This window comes from Nycticebus coucang, chromosome 8, assembly GCF_027406575.1.
Source record: "Nycticebus coucang isolate mNycCou1 chromosome 8, mNycCou1.pri, whole genome shotgun sequence".
Taxonomy (NCBI): Eukaryota; Metazoa; Chordata; class Mammalia; order Primates; family Lorisidae; genus Nycticebus; species Nycticebus coucang.
Genome location: NC_069787.1, coordinates 57,020,451 through 57,032,612, shown reverse-complemented (window position 1 = coordinate 57,032,612; position 12,162 = coordinate 57,020,451). Strand labels below are relative to the sequence as shown.

The window sequence follows — 12,162 nt, the reverse complement described above, 5'->3', positions numbered from 1 at the left end:
GGTTGGTGTTTTTTTCTCTCTCAATACTTGAAATATTTTCCTCCACTCTCTCTTTCTTGGGTAGTTTTGAGGAAAATTTGGATGTAATTCTTGTCTTTGTTCCTTTAGGGTAAAGTGTTTTTTCTCTCTGGCTTTAGGAAATGTTTTCTTTATCTTTGATTTTTCATAGTCTGAAAATGAGATGCCTAAGTGTAGTTTTCTGATATTTATTCTGCTTGGTGTTCTCTGAGTCTCCTGGATCTGTACTTTGGTATCTGACATTAATTGGGGGAAATTCTCAGTCCTTATTGTTTCAAATATTTTCTCTATTCCTTTCTTTCTTCTCTTTTCTGATATTTCCTATTACATGCTTTACTTTTTCTAGTTATCCCCAATCTTTGGATATTTTTTTCTTTTTTCCAGTTTACCCATATTTCTCTTTTGCTTTTCAGTTTTGGGGGTTTCTTTTGGGATATCTGCAAGCTCAGCTTTTTTTCCTCAGCCATATACATCTATTAACACCACTAGGCCCATCGAAGGTATTCTTCATTGTTGTTGTGGTGAGTTTTTTGTTTCATTTAGTTTTATCTCTAACATTCCTGTTTGTTTATTTTTTGGGATTTCCATCTCTGCCTACATTTCCCGTCTGTTCATGAATATAGTCTACTTTATCGATTAGAGACCTTAGCATATTAATCATAGTTGTTTTAAATTCTGTGTCTGATAATTCCAATATCTGAACCATATCTGAGTCTGGTTCTGATGCTTGTTGTTTCTCTTCATACAGCGTGTTGTTTTTTTTTTTTTTTCTTTTTTTTGGGAGGGGGGTTGTGTGTCTTTTAATACATCTTATAATTTTTTCTTGATAACGTAACATGCATGATGTGCTGGATAAAAGGAACTGCTTTAAAAAGACCTTTAGTAATGTGGTGGTAAGATATGTGGAGAGGGGAAGTGTTCCATCATTCTCTGAATAATTTTCAGTTTGTTAGTGAGGCTGTACCTCTGGACTGTGAACTTCACACTCCGGCCCCCTTCCTCATTTAGGTGAGACAAGATGGCTAGAGGGGGTGGCGTTGGATATTTATTTTCTCCCATCTGGAAATCTAAAGGGAGCTAGAGTTGAATATTTCCCTCTCCTTATGTCAGTTAGGCTCTGAAAAAAGCAAAAACTCCAGCAGCTAGGCAGAGACTGCCTGTGTTCCCCGCTACTTGGGAGGCTAAGGAGGGAAGTCTGCTTGAGTCTGAGGCAGCAGGGGCAACATGAGTGACACCCTGTTGCTAAAAAGAAAAAAAAAAAGCCTCAGCAGATTAGGCTCTGGTTACATAGTTTCTTCTGAGGGCAGACCTTGTTAAAATGAAAGGAGTGCTCTGGCACATTTTAAAATGGTTCCTTTTCTCCTTCCCCTGTCATAAGCATGAGGAGATTTTTGTCTCATATACACTGTGAGAACTTGGTAGAGTTCCAGGAAGTTAATACTCACAGAATGTGGAAGCCACCTGTTGTCTGGGTCTTTCTGGTGATTTCAACCTTTAGGCTTGTCCATATTCAGCCTCTAGCAATTTGTTAGTTATAGCTCAGGTTTCCCAGCTCTGGTTCCCATGGATGCTTCTGCTCTGGTGAGTCATGGTTCTCTGTATTCTCTCTGTCTCTCCAATTTTGATGGCAGTGGTTTGCCCTGTATCCTCATTTCTGTAACAAATCTAAGAATGTTACAGGAAAACAAGGCCGATGGACAGAAAGATTCACCCAAACACCTGTGTGAAAGATTCAGGCCAGCAGAGCTGTGGTAGACTAAAGTCCAAAATGGCCAAGTTTCCTGATCAGCTCTATTCCTGTTCTTTTATAGGATACACAAGAAGGCGACAAAGAAAGAATTATTATATTGTCCCTCATTGGAGGGTTCAAAGCATGTGCAGGGTTTACAGAGGTGGAAGCAAGGGTTAGTTTCAAGGTTCTAAGAAGCTAAGTTTTTACAAATTCTGAGAAGCTGAGTTACCATGGGAAGGACTTTGCAGGAGTGTCTTTGAGTTTCTACAAGAAGCCTTTTGTCTTTCTAGATCAGAACATTCTCTTCCTCTTAAAAAGAGTTGTTCATTTTTTTTAGTTTGTGCAGCTTTTTACTTGTTGTTAGGATGGAGCAGCCACTTCTAAGCTTCTTACCTGCTGGACCAAATCTGGTTAGTTTTTTAGCCTCTGAGCAGTGGCTTTCTCCCATTGTCCTTGCTCCTAATAGTTGAGGATTTAGCGAGTGCCTCATGGGTGAAATCCTTGTACAATGTCAAACTCATTTTTTTATTATTATCTTTTCTCTGGAAAATTTGTCCCTTGAGTCCTGGCCTTCCTAATCTTGAATTACAGTGTTTGTATTCCAAACCCAGTAAAACTACTGTAAGCTCTACCTAGGTCAATGCCAAATGCCCTGACAGGAAAATACAATAAGAAATGTTTGGCTCACCTCAGTGCGCTTCCCTTCTTTACGGGGTCTGTCCTCTCAGGTGTTGATGGCCTTAGTTTCCCTAGCTGCTCTCTGATATCTTCGAGAACAAGTTTTATACAGGTTTTACACTGTTCACATTTTATAGTGTTTTATATACAACTGTATAAGATGGGAGACTTAATATTAGTTGATCATAGTTGGAACTTGAGGTCTTAATCTTGAATTTTTAATTTTGATAATTATATTCCTCCCCACTCTCACTTCACAAAGTTCTATTTGGTTGTTTCTCAAGCCAGCTTTATCTTTCTTGGTGTTTCTGTCTCATGTTTGCAATTACTTTTTAAAAATCATTTTAATCATTTTAAACATACTTATTTTAAGTTTGTATCCTATTTGATTATCTGAAATTCTCGGGGGTCTAATTTCAATTGTATGTTATTTTCTGATGCTTAGTTTATATTCACTTCTGCCAGATATCTCAAGAGGGTATTAACAGCTGAGAACAAGCTTTTATGTTAATTCTTGGCTTGAGCTTTCTAAGGACATCAAGCTATTGCATATTGTGAGTGAGTAGAGAGATGTTATAAAATATGAAGGAGGAGCTTTTTACCCACTCATAATTCAGACCTATGCAGATAAGCTTTCTTGTCATTTTGTTTTACTTTTGAGTGAAGGTTTTCTAGGTCATCCTTTCACTTAAAATATGGACCACATATAGGATTCTAATTTTATATGTAAAATAAGCTCCAGATCTACATGCCTCTGTGGCTCAAGACCGTGGCTCTTGTTCCTGTGTGTCCATCAAGGCAAACGAGGAAATCAATGCCTATTGCTCACTCTGATTTTCAGTTTCTTTTTGTATAATTCATGGGGAATTTGTCTCATTTTCTTGAGAGCTCAGCTGTGCTTATGTAAAGATGTTTGTTTACTTTGTTCAGCATTTTAGGTTTTTGTTTTTTTGGCAAAGAATTTTAAGTTTGTAGTTCTTGTTAATTATAGAAATAAAAGTCTTAACTGATATAATTTACATTAAGCTGTTATTAAATATTGTTATCAACATTATTATTTTTACAAATGTATAAAACCCAAACATTTGGGTACCTACCCTGTTTCCCCAAAAATAAGACAGTGTCTTATTTTAAGGTGTGCTCCCAAAGATGCGCTAGGTCTTATTTTCAGGGAAACAGGGTAGTAATAACAGATTCTAAAGCAATGGTTCTAAACTTTCCTAATGCTGCGACTCTTTAATATAGTTTCTCATGTTGTGGTGACCCCCAAACATAAAATTATTTTTGTTGCTACTTTAGCTGTTTTAAAGCATTGTAATTACTGATTTATCATCTTAGGATGTGGTTACTAGATATACACACATGGTACTATGTAGATTTCTGGGGCCCTAATGTGGCCCCACATAAACCCTTCCTCTCCTCCTCCTCACCTTCCCAACCTCCTTCTCCTTTCCTCTTAAGACAAAGAACATAAAGGACCTAGTTAGCCCCACTCCCCACCCAGGAAATTTGAGCCAAAGGACTCTAACTCACCAAAGCCCTCTGGACAAGCTGTGGAATTTGCCCACCTCCTGTGGGCCTCAGATGAAAGGGTTCTCTAACTGCCCCCCGCTAACTCTCACAGATGCCACCTTTGCCCTGCCCAGGCAGGTTGCCTCAGGCCTTCAATAAATCTGGCCTGAACATCTCTGCTATAGTATTGTCTCTGGCTGCCACCATTTACATCTTTCATAGATCATGCTATAATAAAATCTGGCCTATTAAAATAGTTAAAAGCATATCACTTTTCCCTTAACTACCTGTTTCCCTTCCTTTAAAACCTTTATTTTAAAACTTCTATTTCCTCAGGGAAACTAGAAAATGTCATGGCTTTGCAGCTGTTAAACATTGAAAGATACATCTGAGAGTATATATTTATGTGTAGATCGTTTCATCTACAACTGTATATATTATTTATATTTAGCTTTAAAAATGTTATACTTTGCATGAACTTGTATATTCTTTTTTGCTTTTTGTAGGAGGATACTTCATCGGGATTTGAAATCAAAGAATATATTTTTGAAAAACAATTTACTTAAAATTGGTAAGATATTTAAAAGTATATATTCCAGAAACACAGGAAAGTATATTCTAGATTTTATTATATCAAATTGAAATATATAGACGTATTGAGTAATCATTGATTATTTAAACTTCTCAAATTTTTGTTCTACCTTGATGGGCCCAATAAAACCTTACTATTTTTTTCTGATTATCTGATGTAAATCAAGGTATAAAACATTTGCTACATACTTGTTATATTTAACAAATACAAAGGATCCTAGAAAAATTATACACATTTTAAGAAAGAAAAAACTGTATAAAAGTTGTACTTCTCAATATATAACAATAACATTTGTTATCTTGTACATTATATCTTGGATTTCTTATAATTGCAGAAGTAAAGACTTGAGTATTACAATTTTAATACTTTTTTTCTTTCTTAAAATGTGTATACATTTTTTTGGCACCTTTGTATACTTTGAGGTCTCTGCTTCATGCCAGGAACTTTGCAAGTAGTTCACTTGTTTTATTTATTTGATTAGTTATTGTAGGTTTACACTTATTTTATCACATACTGTAAGCAGGTATCATAGATAACTAAAATGTTGATATAATGGCTCTACTAACCTTTAGTCCTTCAGAACTATATCTTGACTCATAATAATTAGTTACGGGTTGTTAAATCATCTTGTAGGATATTCACAGGGAAGGAAGGAATAAAGCATTTCTTCTAATTTAGGAAACAAGAAAAAAGCTAATGAATTCAAATATTAATACTTACGTTCTTAAATAGTCTCAGCTCTTTAGAATATATCCTTTATTATAAATTAAAAACAAACTCTTTCCCCCTCAGATAAAATTACATATCATCATATTCAGGTTCTCCAGAATCATTTTGTTTGCTTTATTCAGATTTGATATAATTTTTTTATATCAAGTTATGCAGTTTTCCATAATTTCAAAAATAAAGAATTTTAGGTTACATAATTCACTTTCCTGATGCAAAGTTGTCTTTTTCCTATGAAGTTTATGCTTTAAAAGCTATTTGCCAACATTGTGTGATTTGAGGTATATTACTTTCCTATCTCTTTAAAATGGTATGAATCTTACAAGGGTACTTGTGAAACTTCCTAAACGTGAATGTAAATGTCTCAACATAGTAACTAAGAAAATGCCAGGAAGGCTATGTTAACCAGTGTGATGAAAATATGTCAAATGGTCTATAAAACCAGTATATGGTGCCCATGATCGCATTAATGTACACAGCTATGATTTAATAATAAAAAAAGAATTAAATGAAACAATATCTATATAGAACTTAAAAAATAAAACTAAAAACAAAATAGTATTAATGAATTGCATAATAAAATAATGAAATTAGGCACTCATTCAATTGTTAACTTCCAGGGTTAACTGTTATTGTTTTAAAGTATTTATAAAAATCTATTATTTCAAGGTGATTTTGGAGTTTCTCGACTCCTAATGGGATCCTGTGACCTGGCCACAACTCTAACTGGAACTCCCCATTACATGAGTCCTGAGGCACTGAAACACCAAGGATATGATACAAAGTCAGACATCTGGTGAGTAGCCAGTGGGCTAGTTCAGATGAATTTTTTATCTGTTGCCCTAAAAGAGTGATAACATTTTGTTTGTAAGCACATTTACTTACTATATCCATTCACCTCATCCGTTTAACATGACTCATTTTCTGACAAGAGCAAAAGAAAGTCTTTTGCATTTGGAACTGGATGTATTTCATTAAACTGGTTTCAAAAATTCTCTTTATTCATTAATTAATTGGTTGGTTTGGACTTTTATTTTCTGAACTACAAGGGAAAGTTCTTAATGTACCATAAGCATTAAATTTTGATGCAATTCTGCTAACCAATTAAATGAAGTATTTATAACCTTAAATGCAGTGTTTTATTTTAAGGTTAACTTCCATTTCTTATTACTTTTAAGAATTTTACTAAAGATACTTGCTTTGAGGATAAACTAAATTTAAAATTTTCTGGGTTTTCAGTTATAGATGCATCTGAGATTTCTCAGTTTCTCTGAGCTCTTTTATCAAGGGAATTTCTCCTTCTTTGTTGTGGAACCAGTTTAAATCTCATTGAAGAAGTCATGTGGAAAATTGTGTTAAGTATGTTGTATTGTAAGCAATAGATCTTATTTAAGGAATATTTTTTCCTTTGAAGAGGAATCTTATATAATTTTCAGCTTGTTTTTTTTTTTTTTGAACTTTTTAATTTAATTTAATTTTTTAATTATTAAACCATAGCTGTGTACATTAACGCAATCATGGGGCACCATACACTGGTTTTATAGACCGTCTTACACACACTGGTTAACATAGCCTTCCTGGCATTTTCGTAGTTATTGTGTTAAGACATTTATATTCTACATTTACTAAGTTTCACATGTACCCTTGTAAGATGCAACACAGGTGTAATCCCACCAATCACCCTCCCTCTGCCCATCCTCTGCCCTCCCTGCCCTCCCTCTCCCCATTCCCCATATTCTTAGGTTATAATTGGGTTATAGCTTTCATATGAAAGCCATAAATTAGTTTCATAGTAGGGCTGAGTACATTGGATACTTTTTCTTCCATTCTTGAGATACTTTACTAAGAAGAATATGTTCCAGCTCCATCCATGTAAACATGAAAGAGGTAAAGTCTCCATCTTTCTTTAAGGCTGCATAATATTCCATGGTATACATATACCACAATTTATTAATCCATTCGTGGATCGATGGGCACTTGGGCTTTTTCCATGACTTAGCAATTATGAATTAGGCTGCAATAAACATTCTGGTACAGATGTCTTTGTTATATTGTGATTTTTGGTCTTCTGGGTATAAACCTAATAGAGGAATTATAGGATTGAAAGGCAGATCTATTTTTAGATCTCTAAGTGTTCTCCAAACATCTTTCCAAAAGGAATGTATTAATTTGCATTCCCACCAGCAGTGTAGAAGTGTTCCCTTTTCTCCACATCCATGCCAATACCTCTGGTCTTGGGATTTTGTGATATGGGCTAATCTTACTGGAGTTAGACGATATCTCAAAGTAGTTTTGATTTGCATTTCTCTGATGATTAAAGATGATGAGCATTTTTTCATATGTCTGTAGGCCATGTGCCTGTCTTCCTCAGAGAAGTTTCTCTTCAAGTCCCTTGCCCAGTCTGTGATGGGATCACTTGTTCTTTTCCTGTTTATACGTTTGAATTCTCTGAGGATTATGGTTATTAAACCTTTGTCAGAGACATAACCTGCAAATATCTTCTCCCATTCTGAGGGCTGTTTGCTTGCTTTACTTACTGTGTTCTTGGCTGTACAGAAGCTTTTTAGTTTGATCAGGTTCCGGTAGTATATATTTTTTATTATTTTTTTTATTATTAAATCATAGCTGTGTACATCAATGTGATCATGGGGCACCATACACTGGTTTTATAAACAGTTTGACACATTTTCATCACACTGGTTAACATAGAGCTGCTTCAGTTGCCCGGGGGTTCCTCCTCATAAAATACTCGCCCAGACCGATTTCTTCAAGGGTTTTCCCTGCACTTTCTTCTAGTATTTTTATAGTTTCATGACTTAAGTTTAAATCTTTAATCCATTGAGAGTCTATCTGGGTTAATGGTGAAAGGTGTGGGTCCAGTTTCAGTCTTCTACAGGTTGCCAGCCAGTTCACCCAGCACCATTTGTTAAATAGGGAATCTTTTCCCCACTGAATGTTTTTAATTGGCTTGTCAAAGATCAAATAACAGTAAGTAGCTGGATTCATCTCTTGGTTCTCTATTCTGTTCCAGACATCTACTTCTCTGCTTTTGTGCCAGTACCATTCTGTTTTGATCACCATCGATTTATAGTACAGTTTCAGGTCTGGTAGTGTGATTCCTCCTGCTGTGTTTTTATTGCTGAGTAATGTCTTGGCTGTTGGAGGTTTTTTTCTGATTCCATAGAAAATGAAGTATGATTTTTTCAGGATCTTTAAAGTATGACAGTGGAGCTTTAATAGGGATTGCATTAAAATTGTATATTGCTTTGGGCAGTATGGACATTTTAACAATTTTGATTCTTCCCAGGAATGAGCATGGTATGTTTTTAAATTTGTTAACATTTTCAGCTATTTTTTTTTTAGAGTTTCATAGTTCTCTTTATAGAGATCTTTCACGTCCTTTGTTAGATAAACTCCCAAATATTTCATCTTCTTTGGCAGTACTGTGAATGGAATAGAGTCCTTAACTGTTTTTTCAGCTTGACTATTGTTGGTATGTATAAAGGCTACAGATTTATGAATGTTGATTTTGTAACCTGAGATGCTGCTGTATTCCTTGATCACTTCTAAGAGTTTTCTGGTCAAATCCCTGGTGTTTTCCAGATACACAATCATATCATCTGCGAAGACCGAAAGTTTGATCTCTTCTGACCCTATATGGATACCTTTGATTGCCTTTTCTTCCCTAATTGTGATGCTAAAACTTACATTACAATGTTAAAGAGCAGTGGAGACAATGGTCAGCCTTGTCTGGTTCCTGATCTGAGTGGAAATGATTTCAATTTAACTCCATTCAACACAATATTGGCTATGGGTTAACTGCAGATGGCCTGTATCAGTTTAAGAAATGTCCCTTCTATACCAATTTTCTTAAGTGTTCTCATCATGAAGGGATGCTGGATTTATCAAAAGCTTTTTCTGCATCAATTGAGATAATCATATGGTCTTTGGTTTTTAATTTATGTGCTGAATTATACTTATAGATTTACATATATTGAACCAGCCTTGAGACCCTGGGATAAAACCAACTTGGTCATGATGTATAATTTGTTTGATGTGTTGCTGGATTCTGTTCATTAGGATCTTGTTGAATATTTTTGCATCTATATTTATTAGTGATATTGGTCTATAATTATCTTTTCTTGTTGGGTCTTTTCCTGGTTTGGGGATCAGGGTAATGTTTGCTTCATAGAACGTGTTGGGTAGTCTTCCTTCTTTTTCTACATTTTGGAACAGGTTGGGTAATATAGGTACTAATTCCTCTTTAAAGGTTTGGTAGAATTCTGATGTGAAGCAATCTGGTCCTGGGCTTTTCTTTTTAGGGAGATTTTGTATGGTTGATGCTATTTCAGAACTTCATATTGGCCTGTTCGACATTTCCACTTGATTCTGGCTAACTCATGGAAGGTGACGTGCTTCCAAGTATTGGTCAATTTCCTTCAGATTTTCATATTTCTGAGAAAAAAGTTTCTTGTAATATTCATGAAAGTTTTTTTTTAATTTCTGAGGAGTCTGTTGTTATTTCGTCTTTGTCATTTCTGATTGATGAGATTAGAGATTTCACTCTTTTTTTCCTGGTTAGGTTAGCCAAAGGTTTATCTATTTTATTGACCTTTTCAAAAAGCCAACTTTTTGATTTATTGATCTGTTGTATAATTTTTTTTCTATAATGGTTTTTATTTATAAAAAATTGACATAAAATAAGTCCAGATGGCAGCAGGAGCAGCTGAACTGCTGCCTTGCTTACAAGGAAGCATATGCACAGTGGAGTGGATGGAACTGACTCCAGCCTGGAGACCTTTCCCTGCCATCCACCTTAGAAACTTCTTGGCCTAAAATCATTGGACCCATCTTCCTCGGCAGCAATTATGGCTAGAGAAAGGAGCTATGGTGGGCAACAATATGGGGTAGAGGACTCTCATTCCCACAGATGATTGCTGGAACTACAAAGATCCTAGTGGAGTAGGAGAGAGGCAGGTGACAGGGACCTATTCCTCTCCATACTGAGTGATGTGGTCAAGGCTTTACCTGTCCACTCCAAAGAGAAAAGGCCCTAGAGCAGTGTCCTCTGAAAGGGGGCCACGCATATACAGAAGGGGCCTCTAGGAAACCAGGCCAGAATAGTCTCCTTCCTCCTGAAACCCAGTGTCTGGTGTGAGAAGAGTATTAAATGGAGGGTTTGCCCAAGTGCCAGAAACAATAAATTAACAGTAAGAAAAGATTTTTTTTTTTTTTAATTTCTTAAGCCTGGCTGGTCTCTCATCAGGATTTTAGACCCAACACCTTCCAAGTGTTGGAAGATGAGGCCAACGCTGGGACCTTGGAAGACAGGGCCCTAAATTGGCGCTCACACCCAGGCCCTGAACCACCCCTAGGCTTGGTGTGCCACCCCATCTCCCCACAGCTCCTACCTTCTTACCAGATCCCCAGACTCTAAATTCATGTATAATTCTTTTGTTTTCAATTTCATTTAATTCTGCTCTAATTTTGGCTATTTCTTTTCTTCTACTGGGTTTAGGGTTGGAATGTTCTTCCTTTTCCAGTTGCTTGAGATGTCCCATTAAGTTGTTAACTTCCTCTCTTTCTGTTCTCTTGAGGAAGGCTTGCTGTGCTATAAATTTCCCTCTTAGGACTGCCTTTGTGGTATCCCAAAGGTTCTGATAATTCGTGTCTTCATTGTCGTTTTATTCCAAAAATTTGGCAGTTTCCTTCTTAATCTCATCTCTGACCCAGCTATCATTCAGCATAAGGTTATTTAACTTCCATGTTTTTGTATGAGTATGCAGATTCCTATTGTTACTGAGTTCAACTTTTATTGCATGGTGGTCCAAGAAGATGCAAGGAATAATTTCTATTCCTTTAAATTTACTGAGGTTAGACTTGTGACCTAAGATGTGATCGATTTTGGAGTATGTTCCATGGGCTGATGAGAAGTATGTGTATTCAGTTTTGTTGGGAGGAAATGTTCTGTAGATGTCTGCTAAATCCAAATGTTGGATTGTTAGGTTTAAATCGAAAATTTCTTTGCTCAGCTTCTTATTGGAGGATCGATCCAACACTGCCAAAGGATTGTTGAAATCTCTGACTATTATGGAGATGGAGGAAATCAAGTTGCTCATGTCTGTTAGAGTTTCTCTTATAAATTGAGGCACATTCTGGTTGGGTGCATAAATAGTAATAATTTAAATCTCATCATATTGAGTATTACCCTTAACAAATATGAAGTGACCATTCTTATCCTTCCTTACTTTTGTTGGTTTAAAGCCTATTGTGTCTGCAAATAGAATTGAAACACCTGCCTTTTTCTGATTCTCATTTGCCTGAAATATGGATGACCATCGTTTCACCCTGAGTCTATATTTATCTTTCAAGGTAGGATGTGACTCTTGTATGCAGCAAATATCTGGCCTGAGTTTTTGTATCCAGTCAGCTAACCTGTGCATCTTCATAGGACAGTTGAAGCCATTCACATTAATGGAGAATATTGATAAGTCTGGTAAAATTTTGGGTATCAAGTTTTTCGAAAGTCTAGTGGACATTTTTAATCCTTTTGCCACTGTGGAAGTTGGAGTTTGATCAAAAGTTTATGAGTGAGTTTACTTTTGTGGTAGAGGATTAGGCTGGTCATTATGGAGGATAGATCTGAGAATATCCTGAAGAGCTGGTTTGGTTATGGCTAATTTCTTCAACATAAGAATGTCATAAAAGTATTTAATTTCTCCATCATAAATGAAACTCAGTTTAGCTGGATACAGGATCTGAGGTTGAAAGTCATTTTTCTTTAGGAGATTAAAAGTCGATGACCACCCTCTTCTGGCTTGAAAATTTCATCAGAGAGATCTGCAGTCATTCTAATATTCCCTTTGTAGGTAATGGATTTCTTACGTCTGGCTGCTTTCAGAAT

The 12,162-nt window shown here is 35.9% G+C and overlaps 1 protein-coding gene across 10 annotated transcripts in view; it reads left to right on the top strand.

The window, feature by feature from the left end:
* NEK11 (NIMA related kinase 11) overlaps positions 1-12,162 on the top strand; it is a 324,099-nt gene that overhangs the window by 109,460 nt on the left and 202,477 nt on the right. For all 10 annotated transcript variants that reach the window (XM_053598484.1, XM_053598492.1, XM_053598483.1 and 7 more), the window contains 2 exons: positions 4,447-4,511; positions 5,928-6,054. In XM_053598484.1, coding sequence (XP_053454459.1) covers positions 4,447-4,511; positions 5,928-6,054 — 192 coding nt within the window. The remainder of the gene's footprint in view (positions 1-4,446; positions 4,512-5,927; positions 6,055-12,162) is intronic.